Source organism: Phaethon aethereus (genome assembly GCF_964289735.1).
Source record: "Phaethon aethereus genome assembly, chromosome: 2".
In the NCBI taxonomy this organism is placed as follows: Eukaryota; Metazoa; Chordata; class Aves; order Phaethontiformes; family Phaethontidae; genus Phaethon; species Phaethon aethereus.
Genome location: NC_138582.1, coordinates 170,458,678 through 170,476,876, shown reverse-complemented (window position 1 = coordinate 170,476,876; position 18,199 = coordinate 170,458,678). Strand labels below are relative to the sequence as shown.

The 18,199-nt window shown below is 46.2% G+C and overlaps 1 protein-coding gene across 1 annotated transcript in view; it reads right to left on the bottom strand.

Annotated features, from left to right (window-relative positions):
- Window positions 1-1,879: 1,879 nt before the first annotated feature.
- The window catches only part of PTH1R (parathyroid hormone 1 receptor), a gene marked incomplete at its 3' end in the record, with an annotated part of 126,708 nt that continues 110,388 nt past the window's right edge, over window positions 1,880-18,199 (bottom strand). Inside the window, exons 8-13 of the mRNA XM_081996304.1 lie at window positions 13,781-13,841; window positions 11,821-11,887; window positions 7,678-7,772; window positions 5,599-5,740; window positions 4,308-4,349; window positions 1,880-2,242 (exon numbers count right to left, since the gene is read on the bottom strand). Coding sequence (XP_081852430.1) covers window positions 1,880-2,242; window positions 4,308-4,349; window positions 5,599-5,740; window positions 7,678-7,772; window positions 11,821-11,887; window positions 13,781-13,841 — 770 coding nt within the window. The remainder of the gene's footprint in view (window positions 2,243-4,307; window positions 4,350-5,598; window positions 5,741-7,677; window positions 7,773-11,820; window positions 11,888-13,780; window positions 13,842-18,199) is intronic.

Sequence of the window (18,199 nt, the reverse complement as noted above, 5' to 3'; positions counted from 1 at the left end):
ATCCCATCGGGCCCACCTGCATCCTAAAGGACTTCTGCAAGCTTGCCTAATACCTCTTTCCTATTCCATTTGAGTAACAGCCAGGTGAGGTCAAAATGCTTCAGGTTCTAAAAATTTGCCAAGAAGGAAAAAAAGAAATAAGAAAATAAAGCACCATGAGGAGCTGACTGCTAGACTGCAGCAAGGGAATAGTGATGTTATGACAGGGGCTGAAGAGAGAGTCCAGGCTGGCTCAGAGTCCTTCCTCTGGGGAAGCACGTGCTGCAATAGGGAGTTTGGGCACTGTTCCTAATTTCCCACTTCTGGGCAGTTCTGATTCATGCTTGGAAACTGGCAGAGACCCTTCGCTGGATGCTCAGCTGGTGTGAAAAGACCCCAGCACAATGCGCTGTTGGCCAACAAGGTCTGTACCTCTTTGGCACTGCTGAAGACATGAGGTGTGTCAGAAAATGACCTTTTGACACACCTTGCAAAAACCACCAACAAGGGAAACTCTGTATAGTGACAAAATCTCTCTGGTCTCTGTCTCCTGTAGGAAGTAGGCATTTCCTTGTGCTCTTCCCTTTGGAGGCAACGCAATAACGTTTCCTCATCTGAGCATCTCTAGGCAAACTCAATGACTTTGGTTGAAGTTACGCTTGTTTACACCAGCTAAGAGTCTGACCCGGTGTGCATATGTGTGTGTGTGACCAAACCACAAAGAACAGGAAAGTTCAGAAAATGTTCAGAGGGAGACTGTCCACAAACATTCTTGTGCTTTTATGCAGAAAATTTTGCCTTCGGATCTTATGAGGGTAGGTTTGTCTGGCTGTATCCAGCAGCTTGTACTGCTGTGTGATACAGGTAGAATGTTGATGGAGTCTTTCTCCTCGTGAGGGTTTGGATGAGTGAAAAGCAGGAAATTCAGAGAGAGGAATGAGAAGCAATTTAAAGATTTAAACAATGACTGAAGACTGTTTCCATGAGCATCCACAAAAAGGGAGGGCTGTGTTAGCTACCCTCTGAACTGATTTTAGCCACACACACGCACAGGCACACATACCCAAGATCTGCAAAACCGTCACCCTGCCTCAACCCACTTGGTGGGCCCCTCTTCACTGCTGCATCTGGAAGAACAAAAGTGTTGCACATTCTGATAACCACATTTTCCATCCTAAAATTGCACTGGTTTCTGGCTTGCTACTGGGGCTCAGGTCAGGGAAAGGAGAATAGAGTTTTCTGCCTGCATGCAGCAACCATGAGCTGTTAACCCTGCCCACCCAAGAGGAGCATTTTGCCAAGGAAACATGCGACTGGTTATACCGAGCTGTCCGCATTGAGCGCTGGTCTGCAAGACTGGGCAGCTGTGACCCCCAAGGGATCTTGATCAGTGTTGTGTGTGTTACCAGACAGACTTTACAGGGAAAGAGCAAACCAAACCAAGCTGAAGACAATGATGCTCAGGGTGGTTTGTACCCTCACAAGAAGATGGCACTGTACACTCCCTGCAAGACTCTTGCTTTACTGGGTGAGACTCCCATCCTCCTTGGCTGCCCACACTCTCCAAAAGGTCTAAGGACCACGTGCTGCTTTGCAACCCTCCCTCGCAAGCTCTCAGTATCTCTGTTGTTCGGCAGGTAGCAAGGCCCGCGGGTCTGGATAGCCCTGCCTCCGTTAACATCAAGGAGAATTAGATCACTGAGTATATGTATGTGATCGACAGCTGGCCACATTGGTGGCTCATGGTTTTTTTCCCATATAACTTAACCTCTCGTTCCACAGAACAGAGAAACTGTATGGAAACCCTTGGCATCCGATGCGTGGCCTGATATTCTTTTGCCCACTAAATGCTCTCCAGGAACCTTTTTCATCCTTTTGCTTCTTTCTTCTCCTCCTCTCTTTACATCACTGTCTCTCTTTCTTCTTCAACAAGTACTGTAGGTCTGTCTCCATCATAAAGCCCAGAGCCATTCAGGTACTCCTCATCTTTGTTGTACTGCTCTGGTCCAGAAGAAGGCATGGAGTTTTCAGAAATGGAGCCATTTTTTACATAACCTGGCAAATTCCGGTGTCCATTGAGGGTCCCTGGTATAAGTCTCGTATTGAGATGGAGGGCAAGTGCCCCTCTTGTGGCTACATTTGTGATGCTGGTGTGGGAAACCATTGGTCCATAACTGTAGGTTGTGCTCCCACTTCGTGCTTTCCTTTTAAAGTCAAGTGCTAATGTCCACCTGCTCCATGACTTCTTTATTTCTGCTTGGACCTGAGAGACAAGGGGGGAAAAAAGCATGAGTGGGAGGAGAGAGGGGCAGAAAGTTATCAAAAGGAGGCAGTATCCACAGACAGAAGGGCTGAGGAACTCTCTGGAGTGTGAAGTTGGAAGGAAGAGTAAATTCACATTAAAACTGCCCTTTTCAAATGAAATATTTGATTTTTTTTTTTTGCAGAGGGATCTGGACAGGCTGGATAGATGGGCAGAGGCCAACTGTATGAGGTTTAACAAGGCCAAGTGCCGGGTCCTGCACTTGGGTCACAACAACCCCACGCAACGCTACAGGCTTGGGGAGGAGTGGCTGGAGAGCTGCCTGGGGAAAAGGGACCTGGGGGTGCTGGTTGACAGCTGGCTGAACATGAGCCAGCAGTGTGCCCAGGTGGCCAAGAAGGCCAACAGCGTCCTGGCCTGTACCAGCAATGGTGTGGCCAGCAGGAGTAGGGACGTGATCGTGCCCCTGTACTCGGCCCCGGTGAGGCCGCACCTCGAATCCTGTGTTCAGAGTTGGGCCCCTCACGACAAGAAGGACGTTGAGGTGCTGGAGTGTGTCCAGAGAAGGGCAACGGAGCTGGGGAGGGGTCTGGAGCACAAGTCTGATGGGGAGCGGCTGAGGGAACTGGGGGTGTTCAGCCTGGAGAAGAGGAGGCTGAGGGGAGCCCTCATCGCTCTCTACAACTACCTGAAAGGGGGTTGCGGCGACGAGGGTGTTGGTCTCTTCTCCCAACTAACTAGTGAGAGGACGAGAGGAAATGGCCTCAAGTTGCGCCAGGGGAGGTTTAGATTGGGTGTTAGGAAAAATTTCTTCACCAAGAGAGTGAGTCAAGCATTGGAACAGGCTGCCCAAGGAGGTGGTGGAGTCACCATCACTGGAAGTGTTCAAAAAAAGTGTGGATATGGTGCTTCAGGACATGGTTTAGGGGACACGGTGGCACTGGATTAATGGTTGAACTTGATGATCTTGAAGGTCCTTTCCAACCTTAGTGATTCTGTGATTCTGTGATATTGGGAAGCTTCAATGCTTGAAAACACCTAACTGAAAATATGGGTTAACTCTCTCCCACGGTTAAAGGAGACTGAGTAGCACATCCAGGAGTGAGTCATCTCAGTGTTCCATGAGCATCAAGTGTAAGTGGGATGAACCACCTTTGGAGGTGCCTGAGTCTCTAGAAATTTCCTCTAGAAAGAATTTAGCTGACTGCTTTAGACTGAGTGTCCCACTTTTAGATGGCTAAAGCTAGGATGAGATCAATTCCCCTTATGGTATTGATTTCATCTTGGTTTTATGCTGTAGAACATAAACAACATATTTGTAGTTGCATTTCTACTTAAAGTCCATAAACTTAGGCCAATCCAGCCTTATGCTGGGCCATGAAAGTAGCTCTGTTCTCTCCCACTGTGCAACCACTAACCATCTAGTTTCTTAGTTTGCAGCCATAGAGGGAATTAATGGAACCAAAGACATTAAAGCATATCGCTCTGGAAATAGAAAAAAAGGTCAAAAAATTCTGGACAATCAAAAGAGCTTGCTGGTTAGGCAGCTACTCTATAAATCCACTTTTCTTCCTGCCATAAATGTGAAATTAAGCAGCACTAAACAGCACTTGTGCTGGGAAAAGAAAAGACACATTATTTTTTCTCCATTAGCTACTTCCAATGCCTCATTTATTAGTGACATATTGACCCGGATGTCTTACATGACCAAAACCAAGGATAAGAATTTTCTATGTCAACTGACAGATTTTTCACTGAGTGCAAAACAGAGTTGCATCTCAAGAATAAGAGGATGGTGAAACCCTGGCCCAGGTTGCCCAGAGAGGTGGTGGATGCCCCATCCCTGGAAACATCCCAGGTCAGGTTGGACGGGGCTCTGAGCAACGTGCTCTGGTTGAAGATGTCCCTGCTCATGGCAGGGGTTGGACTAGATGGCCTTTACAGGCCTCTTCCCACCCAAAGATTCTATGATTCTATGATACGCTGATGCGGATCCACTTTACCATCTATGTGTGGTAAACTAACCTAACAAAAGAGGGAAATAACTAAGAAGCTGGAGACTTACCTCTCCATTGCAAAAACAGTATATGATGGCAACAAAAAATCCCTAGGAGGAAGAAGAAACAACATATTAATGTTACTCTTGCTACATGTCAGTATCTCTTTCCTGGTGGTGCTGCCCAGTGTCCCTGTTTTTCTCTGAAATCAGTGACATTCATGATATGCTGTGTATGATATGCATAAGGCGCCTTGTTTTGTTCAGTGGCGTATGAGACACATGAACACAGCCATTTCCCTGCAGACTATTGACAAAGTAGGTAGACTATATAAGCCCTCTGGGTCATGATTCAGCTAACAAACAGGTCTATTTTCACCCCCAGATCTTTTGCGAAGTTTCTGAGATAATGATGGGTGCCTGGGAAGGTGGTGGGGTCTCTCTCAACTGGAAGTGTTTATGAACATATTGGATAAACCTTTCCAGTGTTTTACATGTAGCGGATCCTGTTGCATGACAAGAGGGTGGAATATGGTCCTGATGGGACTTTTCCAGCCCTGGTTGCTAGTGGAGAAGTCCATGTGTAGGGCAGAACTGGCTGAGTGGGTTCAGTAAAGGAGGTCAGATGTGAGCAAACCATCCTCATCTTTTTGTTGGCCAATGGTTTACCCAGGTCTTGCTCAGGTCACCCACTATTTTAGCCCATCTGGACCCAACAGGAATTGTATAAGCACACGAATGCAGGCTTGGTCCCCATCTGCCTTACTGTTTCTCTAAACTGTCATCTGGCCAGACCCACTATCCACCTTTCATCATCCACACTGGTCAACCATGACGATAGGTAGTAGCATGCGAGCCAAAAGTTAGTCTCTCAGGGGAGAGTGTGCAGTGATGATCAAACACTGCTCTGCTTGTAGAGAGTTCTGTATTCTTGCTGCAGTGTCTTGTATAGGACCAGTCCTGTAACTGAACCTGCCTTGTGCCCAAACCTAGAACTGAGGAATCCATTCACAGGACTGAAAGACAACTTGGGACAAGCAAATTGGAAGCTAATGTGAAACAACATGTCTCTGAGGTTCTCTACCAGCTTACATCTAAACTGGATATAAAGGGATTCATTTTGTGGGGCAAGTTATCTTTCAACAGGAAGATTTTTTTGTTGGACACACTGAGCCTTTATACATTGTGTTTTGCAAATATAAAACATGATGCCAAACTGCTGCCAAATCACTTTGTGAATGAAATTTGGTGTATTGCAAAAACAGCCCTGCTTCCAAAGACACCACCTTGTGCTCTCATTTCCCTCCTGCCCCCATTGAAATTCTCATGGTTGGCCCCCATAGTTTAACAGTTACAATACCTGGAAAGAGTTGAACAGCATTTCATAGTGCATTTGAACTTGCCAAAGAATCCCTGACACATCTGTGTATGGCATAGCCATGAAAACAATATAGTGAACGCCAAACAGAGGCATAAGGACAAGGGTAGATTTCAGCAGCTTCCTGCAGCAATAAGGAAAGAGAAAGACACAGAGGAAATTAGTAGATGGAATGAACATCCCAGCCAGGCTCGTGCACTTCATACCTTGGACAAAAGTGGTACGTAATTTCTTTCCGGCTCAAATGCCCCCCTTAGCTAGGCTTGGCTATCTTACATTTACACAGGCACTGTGTCCACCTGCAATTTCAAACTGTTGCTTCTCTTATGGCATGTGCCACAACCCAGTCTATCCTCCAGCATGTCCTGATGTGCTAGTCTAACCCTCTCCACATGCATGGCCCTGTGTGCTGCTGCTGTAGGTACTGGTGATGAATACATTGAGATGTCTTCTTCAGCCTCAGACTTTGGGTCAGGATCACGGGTAGAGGGTGGAAAGGTGAGTGGAAAGAAATTTGTTCTGCTGCTTCCAGTCTCCAGCGTCTGACTGGCACTAAATCCCCTTGTCCCTAAAGGATGGTTCTGCTTCAGCTTACACCTTGACACAGCCTTATACAACCTACAGTAGCTGACAGCTCTTGAGCGGCGGGGGTTGGACTAGATGACCTCCAGAGGTCCCTTCCAACCTCAACCATTCCGTGATTCCATGATTCTGCCTGCTTATTGAGACAAGACATGAAGGTCCACCCTGGGTTACTGCCTCCTGTGTAATGAGAAGGGCTAGTAGAGATGGAAGTGCACCTGGGAGCAGGATTGTTCTAGATATCGAGGGGAAGAGGACGGTGCATTATGGGGTAAGCAGGAGGTGAGGACTCTTAGGAGGTGCTTTGGACTCCAGTATCACCGGGAAAGGTCCTATTTAAAGAAGAAGCTCCATCTCACATAAGACCAGGGCTGGCGCTGGGGGGAGGTGAAATACAACCCTGAGTACTTGGCTGGGTTTGCTCCTGAGGGAACCAGCCTTGCCTGGAAGTGATGTTAATTGAAGGAATAAACTTTCTGCCAAGAGTTACAGCAAGTCACCAAGTGTGGGCAATTATTGAGAAGGGCAGACATCACTACCAGAAAGACCTGATACCTCCTCTGTCCAGCAACTGGAAACCACTGAGGGAATTTAACACATTAAAAGGAGAAGGCCCCATCCAAACCATAATTAATAGCAAGCTTCAGCCAGGGAGAAATAAACAAATAGATAAATCAGAGCCCTGACAGGGCAGCAAAGAAAAAATGGAGAGGTGTTTTCCTGCCAGATCTCATTCCCACTTCAGATGAAATGTCTTGTGTTTGGAGGGTGAGACAGTAGCAATGAGCTCATGGTTTGTAGCCCAAATCATTCTGCTCCCCCTCCCTTGCATGGGTCGTGCTGGTCAGTCCAGCTCAGGAGGTTATGAGAAGCCTCAGGAGCTCTCAAACAGCTGAGGTGTCTCAGCAATCTGCTTTTTCTGTCCAGTTTTGACCATGCTACAAATATCCTAAATTGTCAAGAGAGAAGAGTTGGCAGAACAAAGGAAAACAAAACAAACAAAGAAAGGCCAGATTTCCAGCAAGGAGTCAGGAATCTTTTTTCATTTCAGCAAAAGCACTGAAACACCCACTGAAGGGCAAATTGAACAAATAGACCAAGTTTTACAAAGCACAGGAGGGAAATTACTAGAAATAAATAAATTGGTACAAGTTTTAGGGTCTTCAACAATATAAGCAGTGCTTTTATTTTTGCACTTTTGGTTAAAGGCCAGCACAGTCATTTCCAAACTGGCTGAAGAGACTGAATTCCTCTCTTTAACCCATGAAGCAGGTCCCCCAGGGTTGGATTTGAAAGGTTTAGGACATGTTCAAACTACTGTGGATTCATTCTGCATTATCAGACTTGGAAGATGGCACTCTTCTCGCCTTATTTTAGTGTAGAAACCATGAACTAGTCACCCTGGACTCCCTCTGTAGTCAAGGAGGTGAAATAGGGACTTGGACACGTCCCAAAAAGTGGAAAGGGCATGTGACTCACCTGTACTGTTGTCTCGAGTCACACCTCCCTGCATTCGTCTCTCGTAGCTTCGTTGCTAGGACTCTGATAATGTTGATAAAAAGAATAAAATTTACCTGGAAGAGGTGGGGAAAAAAAAAACAGCAAAGAAAGCATAACTGTCAAGAAATATCCAGATGATGATAACGTTGTTTAGTCAATGCTTTCCCCAAGATGAGTCAAGGGTCTGTGGCACACAGTGACCTGATGGTGCTGTGTATGAAGCTCCTCCTGGGAGAGCTTGTCCTGTGGAAGGGGTGAGCTCTACAGGAAAGCCCCAGTGTCTGGTGGGATCTGGTCAGCTGTGTTTAACCTAAATGGTTGAGACAGAGAAGGGAATGGCTTTCTCTGCCCACAAAGTGTGGGCATCTCACATGGAAACACCTACATCTGAGCTAGCAGCCCAGCAGTCACCTGATAATTGGGTACGATATCAATATGTAAGGCAGTGCTTACCAGGAATTTTGAGGTATGGACTACAGGCAACTCTCAGAATTTTTTAAAACTCCATACAGTCATCTTCACAGCCTCATAAACATCTCAAACTTAGTTTGGGGTCCAGGGAGCAGAGTGAAATGAGGTTATATTTGTCTTTTACAGGCCACGCAAGATTAAGATCTCCTCAGGCTAAGAGAAACATTAGTAGGATGCCTTTCCATATTTCCGTATGCAAAAGAAAAGAAGAACAAGCAAACTGCACCATGATGAAGACATAGAGTTGACTTAACTAGAGATGACAGATCAAGAATGCAGAAGGGCAATATAACTGTAAAACTTGTGTTGTATGTCTACTGTTAACTCTCCCTCTGGAAGAGTGTTTATTATGGACCAGATAAGAACAGTAAGGAAGTAATATCTACTTCTTATGCAGGGAGCCACATCTACAAACCCATCTTGTGGCCAGCTGCTCAACCAAGCTAGTCCTGCAGGAACATGCTCGTGATGACACACGCAGCACAAGGTAACGGCAACATCTCATGGCTATGCTGTCGTTTAACAGAGAAGAAAAATGGAAAGATGCTTGAGTGATTCCCAGCTTTTTGGAACTTCTCAGAGATTGGCTTCACTAGAGCTGGGATTACACCTGCTGCTGCCCCAGAAAAACCCATTCTTGGGACTACAGCAGGGCCACAAACAGAACCATCGTGTAACCGCCTGCACTGGGCAGATCCGTGTTGCTGGGCTAACGCTGGTGCCTATGGGTTTCTCTGGAGGCTTGAAACAGTCATTTGACCTTTCAGATGCCAGTATAGCAGCATTTCAAGGAAACAAATTACCATGCCACACACAGGCTTATAGTTTTACGCCAGAAGGGACCATTGTGAACCTCTAGTTTGATCTCCTGCAAAACGCAGTCCATAAGACCTCCTTGTATTCATTTTTGTTTCAGCTATTGCAGATCTGGGTTTCAGTATTTCCATGACGGAGGTCCTACCACAACCATTGGTAAGTCGTTCCAATGGTTAATTATGCTCACTGTTAAAACAAGTAGTTCCCTGAGCTGCTGAACGAACACGGCCTGGTTTGCTATGGCTTTGTCTTCTGTGGTTGGATTCCTTCTCCTTTAACGAGGTGCAAGTTCATTTTGTACAGCTCTCCTCTGTGCTAAAAAGGGGGTAAGGTTGTACTATGCTGTTTTCCTTGAGGGGGCATTAGCAGAATTTCTCTCCTGTATCTGTTTGACTGTTTTCATGAGGTTTGTGGGAATTTAACATCCATGCAAACCCATTCCCTTAGTTACATTTGGTTGGAATTTACTGACTGGCACAAAAGTCATAAGGGAGGGATGGATAGACCAACAGGCGGAGAAGCACACAGCCTGGGGGCATATAATTCATTTTCATTGGAAACCAATCTGAAAGGAAAAAAAAAAAGACAGGCTTTGTTTCTCGTATGAGTTTTTCTAGCTTCAAAGGCTCAAAAGTGGGATCTTTTTCTGCATTTGTTGGCTAAATTGAAGATGTCCAGCCTTATCACAGTCAGGAGGGAAATATCTCTTACTTCCTGAAACATGTGCTAAGTTTTAAAAGAAATCCAGACAACTGAATAACATCAAAACTAGCAGCAGAGTGGAGGGGTTTTAAGCCCCTCAGCCTCTAAATTCTCTGCAAGTACATCCAGAAAATGCATAACTTAGTCCAGCAACATATGACCAGCCAATGTGGGAATTGAAAAGGCAGCCAAGTGAACAATATGAACCCACAGAAATTAAACAGAAACAACCCACAGAATATTTTTGCATGATAAATAGCTGCATTTGCAAATAGCCAGGGTACAAGCACAGCAGAGCCTCATGGAGAAACATTATTTTTACAAGGATGAGCCTCAATTGAGCTCTTTCTCCTCTGCTAATTGGGCTTTAAATTAAATGCAACGGGGTTGCTGGCATTCATCTAGTTGAACTATCTGAACTTTCTTCTCCATCCTACTATTTCGTTTCCAATGACCGCGATGTGGGTTTGGTGATTTGTTTCTTCCAAGGTGCAGAACTAATTGCTAGAGCCAGGTGGAGAATTTCCACCAAAAGGAAATTTTGATGAAGAACCCCACCCCCAAAGTCCGAAGCAGCTCACCTAATTGAGCATATAAGCATATTCACCTCAGAAACTTTCCTGCTGTTTATATGCAGACGATCTGATTTTCTTCTCACCCACACTGATCATCTTCCAAGGCCCCCTGATTTGTGAGTCAGAAGGAAATATATAGAACTTGATGCAAAACCCTCTGAAGACTATAGAGAGATTATTCCTGACTTCACTCAGCTACTCATGGATGAATGTAGAGGGAGACTAAGATGCATGGGATTGGAAATGCCCTATTGCATGTGCTCATCTAACCATCAGAAGATGGAGTAATGAAGAACCGTAGAGAAAGACAGAGGGAGCAAAGAGAATAGTTAATGAAAACTGTGAAAGCAGGTTCTCTAGCTAATTACGACCCTGCTCAGGCAAACACATAACCACCCACTGAATTCCCCTCGTGCAGATAATCACATCTTATAATGACCTCTCCAGCTTGTGAGAGCTCAGTCCTGTGTTTGGATAATGTAACTTATATCCTTTCTCTCCCCTCCGGCTCCTGGGTGGGGGCTGAAGTGATCTTACATCAGTAATTAACATCATGTCCGATCATAGCTGGGGTGGTTTAACTCTCATCTCAACCTTTGAGGTATCGCAAGTTTTTATCAGTTCAGAAAGTCGAGCCTGAAACAATGTGGTGACACTGAAGCATGCTCAGGGAAAAGGTTTGGTCCAGCTACAGAATCCACTAGAGATGCCTGGTGAGGAATGTTACGGCCCCTGAGAATTTTCAGTATCCCATGGGTTGGAAATAATTGGCTTGAATATTGTGTTCAGTTCTGGGCCCCTCACTACAAGAAGGATGTTGAGGTGCTGGAGCGTGTCCAGAGAAGGGCAACGAAGCTGGTGAGGGGTCTGGAGCACAAGTCTTATGAGGAGCGGCTGAGGGAACTGGGGGTGTTCAGTCTGGAGAAGAGGAGGCTGAGGGGAGCCCTCATCGCTCTCTGCAACTGCCTGAAAGGGGGTTGTGGTGAGGTGGGGGTTGGTCTCTTCTCCCAAGTAACCAGCGACAGGACGAGAGGAAACGGCCTCAAGTTGCGCCAGGGGAGGTTTAGATTGGATATTAGGAAAAATTTCTTCACTGAGAGGGTGGTCAAGCATTGGAACAGGCTGCCCAGGGAGGTGGTGGAGTCGCCATCTCTGGAAGTGTTCAAAAAACGTGTGGATGTGGTGCTTCAGGACATGGTTTAGGGGACATGGTGGTGCTGGATTAATGGTTGGACTTGATGATCTTAAAGGTCCTTTCCAACCTAGTGATTCTGTGATTCTGTGATTCTGTGATTCTGTGACTTACCCCTGTGTCATTTTTCTCTCCTAAGCAAAACCTGAAATTGCTCTTAAGCCCCTCTGCCATAGGCAGCTATCAAACTTCCAGGCAGGTCAAATATAAGGCCCTTCAGGTGGATATATAAAGACTCCACGCTATTAAGGCAGGAGCTGGATTAAGAGGGTGATTTGAAGTAGGGCAGCCTGCTCAACCCTTCGCACTGAGCCTGCACCAACCAAAGGCACTGCTTCCCACCCCTTGCCATCAGCCAGTACTCACCACGATAGCTGCCAGGATGGGCACCTGAATAATCCATTTTAAATTGCCAGCACTCAAGTCCCAACACCTGAGAAGAGATTGATATCCCGTCAGGAAATCACTGCTTACAAAGAGCAACAGACTAAAGTGCCTTGTTGGATGAATCCACCTTGGAAGGAGGTGTTCCTCCAAAGCCTGGTGTGGTGGAAGGGGCTAGCTCTAACCATGCCTTCAGTCAGCATGACTTCGAAATAGCCCTTCTCTTGCTGTTATACTATTCAAAATAGAAACCATTATTAAACACATTTAAAGTTACGCTCTCCAGATGGTGGAACAGCTCGTTCCACAGCCACAAAGACTTGTCCCTTCTGGGCAGGAACACACACTTTTCCACTTCTTCACCTCCTTACCAGAAAAAACTACACTAAGTGTGTACTACACTAGGAGTAATCCAGCTTTCAGGAAAACAAGAAAGGCTGAAATGGCCTAATATTACCCCTCAGAATCAACCTGCACCACTTTGCATGGGGGCAGGTCCTGTCTGAAGACATGGTGATGAGGACAGTGCTGTGGTTCTACATTCAGTTCCTGTGCTTCCTCCAGCCCTGCTCTTGCAGTGAGACCCAGCCATGCCCTACCAAAGCCTTTATCTCCTCTTCAGCTTCAGCCCTTGTCCAAGGGAGGAGTGGAAGGACAAACTGCTGGTGGCGGGGATGCTGGGCTCCAGTCCTCCATCTGCCAAGGAGGGGCTGAACACTATTTCCTCCCAGGCGTTTCCAGCAGCCATTGAATAAGGTCACTCAGTGTTAATTACTCTGTTTGAATTCTCTCCAACCACGGAGAGAGGAATGCCACAGGCTTTCCTTTATCTGAGCCAGACAGCCCCCACATGGCAAGCTGCAGTTTAGATTTCACGGGCCAAAAGCTGCCCAGGCAGCTATTCAAGGAAAGTGAGAGGCAGGGGCAGAGAAACCACCGGTGCTGACTGGAAGTCTCTACGAGGACGAGCCGGTGCAAATGCAGATGCATCACACTCCAGTAGCTGTGCCACTCCGTCCTCCCAAGCCTGGACCTGAAATCCCGTTTGCAAAGCAGTCCCCTCCCAGGCAAAGCCATTTGGAAAGTTGCCTGGGGATCCCCACACTTTTGCTGGCAGATCGTGGGCAGATGAACCCCGTTGTGTGGTCAAGCCCGTGCATTACTGGGGGAAAATATGATTGGTTTGGGTTTTGAAGATTGATGCTATGAAACCTTCATTCAGCATACTGTAAAATTACGAGGCCATGAGGTTGCATGTGTAGGACCAAAGAAGCAACTGATCCAGTATCTTGTTTCTGACAGTAGCCAGAAGGTGGTATTTCACGTGGAACAGGCAAGCAGGTAGTGATAGTTTTCTAGAACATTCTTCCTATGATCAGCAGTTCAGGACGGCTTCCTGAGCCACAACATTACTAAGTATTTAATATTTATGGAGGAATTTATTTTCCATGAATTTTTATAAATGTTGTTTAAACCTAAGGACGTGCTGGCATCCACACCTCCTGCAGTGAGGAGCTACAACGTCACCCCCCCGTCAGCTCTGCACCACCTCCTTCGACTGTGCTGAACCTGGTGTCTCCAACTTCATTCCCATTCATTTAGGATTTTAAAGATACCGCTCCTGTCTCTGCCTAGCTCTGAGCAGTCTCCCTTAGCCCCCAGGGATAACAGTTGCAAGTGGTCACTTTTATCAAATTCTGTAAAATTAGGAAAATTTAAGGAAAAATAAAATTTTTAGGAAAAAAAGGAAAGCTAGGAAAGTTGCACCTACCTTATCCTTCCCTGCCCCTTGCCCCCCAGGTTTGCTAACTTCATAGTAGAAGTCACTTCTGGCTTTACCTGGTTCCTTTTTTCCTTTCGGTTCACTCACAGTCACTATTGCCAAAAGCCCCACAAAAACATCACATGTAAAAGGGAGAAGAGAAAATCCCATGAGACTTACTCTGTGTCGGCTAGAGTGGCTCTCACGCTGGCCCACGCTGTAACAAATACAGCAGGGAGTCCTGCAAAAAAACACAGGTCAAGTGGGGTGAGTAGGAGGACTTAGAGGGCTCTGTTACCATAAGCCCAGGTGTAGTGGGCTAGAGGAAGGTGGAAGAAGGAGTTTTTAAATATTCAACCACAATTTAGGCTAGGAAAGCCTGATCTTGGTCTCGCATCTCTTCTGTAACCCAAATGGTGAACCAAACCAGTGGCAGGGAGCATTTTTTGGAAGACAAATGTCACGGTCCGGACATGTCCACCTTGCTGAACTCTCTTGGCTTTCAAAATGGAGCAGCTTGCTTTCCCAAGTAGCTGGCCACGGGCGGTCCAGGCTTAAGCTACCTCCCGGTTCATGCCTGAGAGATGCTCGGGTCTGGGCGTGAGATGGGTCATGGACTTGGCAAGACAAATCATCAAGGTCCCATGCCTTTCCTCTAGCACTACTTTATGGAGACATAGCCTGTAGTGCTTGAACCTGGCTGACCGATACCTCCTCTAACCAACTCATTCACTTTGAAACAGAGGAGGGTTTCGTGCAGCACACCTTTCCCAAGATATTTGTTCCCTTCCCCTGACGTCCAGGAAAGATGGATCTGGAGTCAGGCTCAGACCGTTTCTCCCAGGACAGGGCTGGATGGATTAGAAGCTCTGGTAAGTGCGAGAGACTTGCTGCATGAAGCAGATAAATGCTAGAATTTAGGGTAATGCCTGCAAAATACTCTAGCCAAAGGCTCACTCCCAAATGAACCGTCCTTATTTCAGCACAGTTACACTGGGCATCATCTTTTCCCTGTGAAAAGTAAAAGAATCACCAATATACAAATGCAATCTTCTATTTATTTTTTTAGGGTCCAGTTCTGCTTTATTTGTACAACTGAGTCCCCTACTGGTTTCCCTTAAAAGGCAGGATCAAATCCACAGTAGCTTCCACAAATTCAAGAAGAATAGCCCCTTTCAGGTGAAAAAAAAATTAAAAAATAAATAAAGGCGACATTTATCACCGATGACTGTAAATATTCTGTTCACAGTCTAAGCTTATTGGGGCTCGGCATGCATAAGCACACGCTTAACTTTCAGCATGCACTTAAGTCTCATTAGGGTGCTTAAAGGCTTTCCTGACCACGGACGCTTTCCTGAGCTGGGGTGTGGAGCAAGGATGCCTGTCTCATACACACATGGACAACGGGGCCGTTATCTTGGTTGGAACCTTTAAATGCTGTGGTAATATAAGAAAGCATAAATAATTAAACACAGAGCCTCACTCAGGACCGGCGCAGCAGCCCTGCCTACAAAGATACATTTATAAGGAATGCACCCTGCTTTGCCATCCCCTGCCATGGCCGGCACTGGAGAGAAAACACTTAACCTATTGCACTGGGAGCCCGGCAGCGTGTTGCAGCCGAGGGCTCGGGGAAGGTGGTGATTTATTGTAACAAGCACCGTCTATCCCCTCCTCACTGTTAATCACCTCTCTACGACAAATACGCGCATGCTGCGGACTACGGGCTGAGCTGTCAAAGGCTGAAACGCATATAGCTTTGCTGATATAATTTTATTCGATACGACGTCGATACCACATCGACTGAGAAACTGGCCGTGTTGAGAGGTTGACGTGCCTGCTGCCTGCCTGCGAGATGGTGGATGCTCACCCAGTATTGTGAAGCTTTAAGTTTGAAAGATGGGTTGTTTCAGAGGTTTGGATGTGTTTGACACGTACTTGCACTTCAGAAAAGACACTGTTCCCATTCATACTAGTCCTGTGCTGTGTTCAAGGTTCCCAGCAACAATAAAATATACAGGAGAAAATAATTATACCTAAAAAATCCCTATGTGTGGATTTATTGTGCCCTGTGCACTGTTGCCTCACTCCGTTCAGGCAAGCTTAGGAAAAGGTTCCTTGACATTTTCTGCAAAACACACAAAGCGAATTCCTGGCACCAGTTTTATTGCTACATTTGTCTTTCTGTGTCTCTTACATCGTTCTTTCTCTGCAGCGTGAACAATCGTAAATGTTCTTAAATTTGGAAAAAGTGGTATGAATCCTCTCCCTCCCTTTCGTCTGCCCCATTTTTGGATTCTCCCTCCACCAATGTAACATGGAGCGCTGGGGCTGTCAGGTAATTTCTAGAGTTCAGTCTTTTCCTCCCACTCTGGTAAGCTAGTCTTTCAACGTGAAGAGTCAGAAGACTTATTTTTGCCTCCAACGTCTCTTTAACTTTTAGAGGGTGATGACTGACTTTTTGCTGCCTCCACTTGAAAGTCCTGGTCTGTGATGCTCCAAGATTGACAATCCCTCCCACTGAGCACTCACAGTGCCCATTGACGGGAGAACCATTAGCCCGAAAATCAGGACTGAGGTCCTCAAAGTTAGACATCCAAAGATATTCACAAACAGCAAGACACCCAAGAGGGTGCAGCTCTGTGAGCAGGAAAGTCATAGGTGGTTAAATGCATCTGGCCAACCCACCACAGAAAGGAAAGTGAGTCTCCAAAAAGCCCATTATCTCCTGGGTGGCTGTGAGCGCAGACAGATGCAGGCATGGATGGACGCATGCATGTCCTCCCCCTTGCACGGATGTACCCCACGTGCACGACTGGTGTGACGCAGGACGAACCCCACCGGGCGGCGATGCCGTGAGTGACTTCTACAGAATCCACATTGTATGCGCTGTGCATTTCCAGTCTATACACACAGTGTGTACAATGCAGGTGCTATAAAGTCAGGTATCTCCCCATCAGCTGGAAAAAGTGCAAACCTCAAGCTGGGCAAAGTCTGGTGGCCACCTCAACCCCCTTACTCCCCTCTGTCGCGTTTCTTGTGTACGTGTCTCCTAGCAGTTGGAAAAACGGCTTTCATGCATGTGTGAAAGCTGTGAGCAAGAGAGGCGGCTGCAAAGCGAGTGCTAGGAGAAGAAAGCTTATGAATAAAGACCTTATGTAGGTCTGGAGAAACCTGGTCTCAGTTCTCTGCTATCTGAAAACTTCTCTGAGGAACAAGGAGTGCGTATTTTCAGTCCCTCCATGCCACAGTTTCCTAATATCAAATAGGGCTAATAATGCCCTCTTATGCCTCTTGTCTTGTTAGGTACAAACACTTTCAGGCAAGGATGATTTCCTGCTTAGATAAACATGCAGGGCTCACCAACATGAGTTTTTGGACCTGAGCACCTCTAACAGCAACACATCAAACTATTTGTCTTTTCCAGGTCTCACTGCAACCCTTCTTCCCACTGCAGCTGAAAGCCAGTGCAGACCAGCTTGGGGAGGGGGATTAACATGGTGTGAAGGAAAAATGCCGGTGCAATCAGCTTGGGTTTTCTGGCTATTGGTCATGCTTCTTAGACTTCCTTCATAAAACAGCTGCAGGGAACTTGAAGTCTGCTGGGGAATTTATTGTTGCCCATAATATCATTATTTATTTATTTTTGCTGGGTGCTGGCAAGGAACAAGTTCCTTTCTGTCACCAGCGTCTCCCTTGCAAGAAGGGTGCTGTGGACTTTCACGGAGCTGTGCTCCCGTGTGCCAGTGAGGATGTGGATTGAAAAGACTCGACAGAAATCCTTGGGTCTGACATCAAAGAGTAACTATATGTTCCGGTTTCCTCAGTAGTCTGGAAATAAGATGATGTAGGGTGATTTTTGCTCCGTACCCCCACCTTGGAAATTTCCAGGCAGGATGAATCCACTGCTGTTTATTGTTACACAAGCAAGAAAAAAAATCCCAGCTTTTGGGGCGAACTTTTCTTTTCTGTACCTATGTGGGCTGTCATAATTATTTATCGCGGATTCCCTGTCGTTCATTGCTGTGGTATGGGCAGGATCCAGTGCCCACTGCAGGGAACTGGAGTTTTTCCACTGACTCCAGTGGGTTTTGGATTGGGTTGCCCTTTCCAGTGCCCAAAAGCTATCAAAGCAATGCGTCTGTGCGGGGGTGTGTGTGTACATTATCATGCTAATCAAAACAAAGCAAAAACAAATGCGACTGGAGGGATCCTATGTTCTCATTCCAGAGGAATTCAAATTGAGCAGCCTCAAACTTTTGGAAGCACATAGATGATTGGTGTTGTGACAGGTGTGACTTCGGCTTTGTGGCTGCGCTGATAAAATGATTATTCTCTGGCAGTGGTTGGAAGAATTAATGAGAGGAACCCATGCCTGTTAGACTGTTTTCCTTTGGCTGCATTACCAACAGCATCAAGTTGGTTTTTCTTGTTAAACATATGGCATTATTTTTCAACTGCTTCCCTCTCTTCCAGGGTTTGCTCTGGGGAATTGCTTCTTTAAGTCTGCTCTGTACGGTTTAATGCCATTTTCTGAGAAGCAAATTTTATGTAGCTTGAGGGTTTGGAAGAGAATGGGGTTTGGGGTTTTTTGGGGAT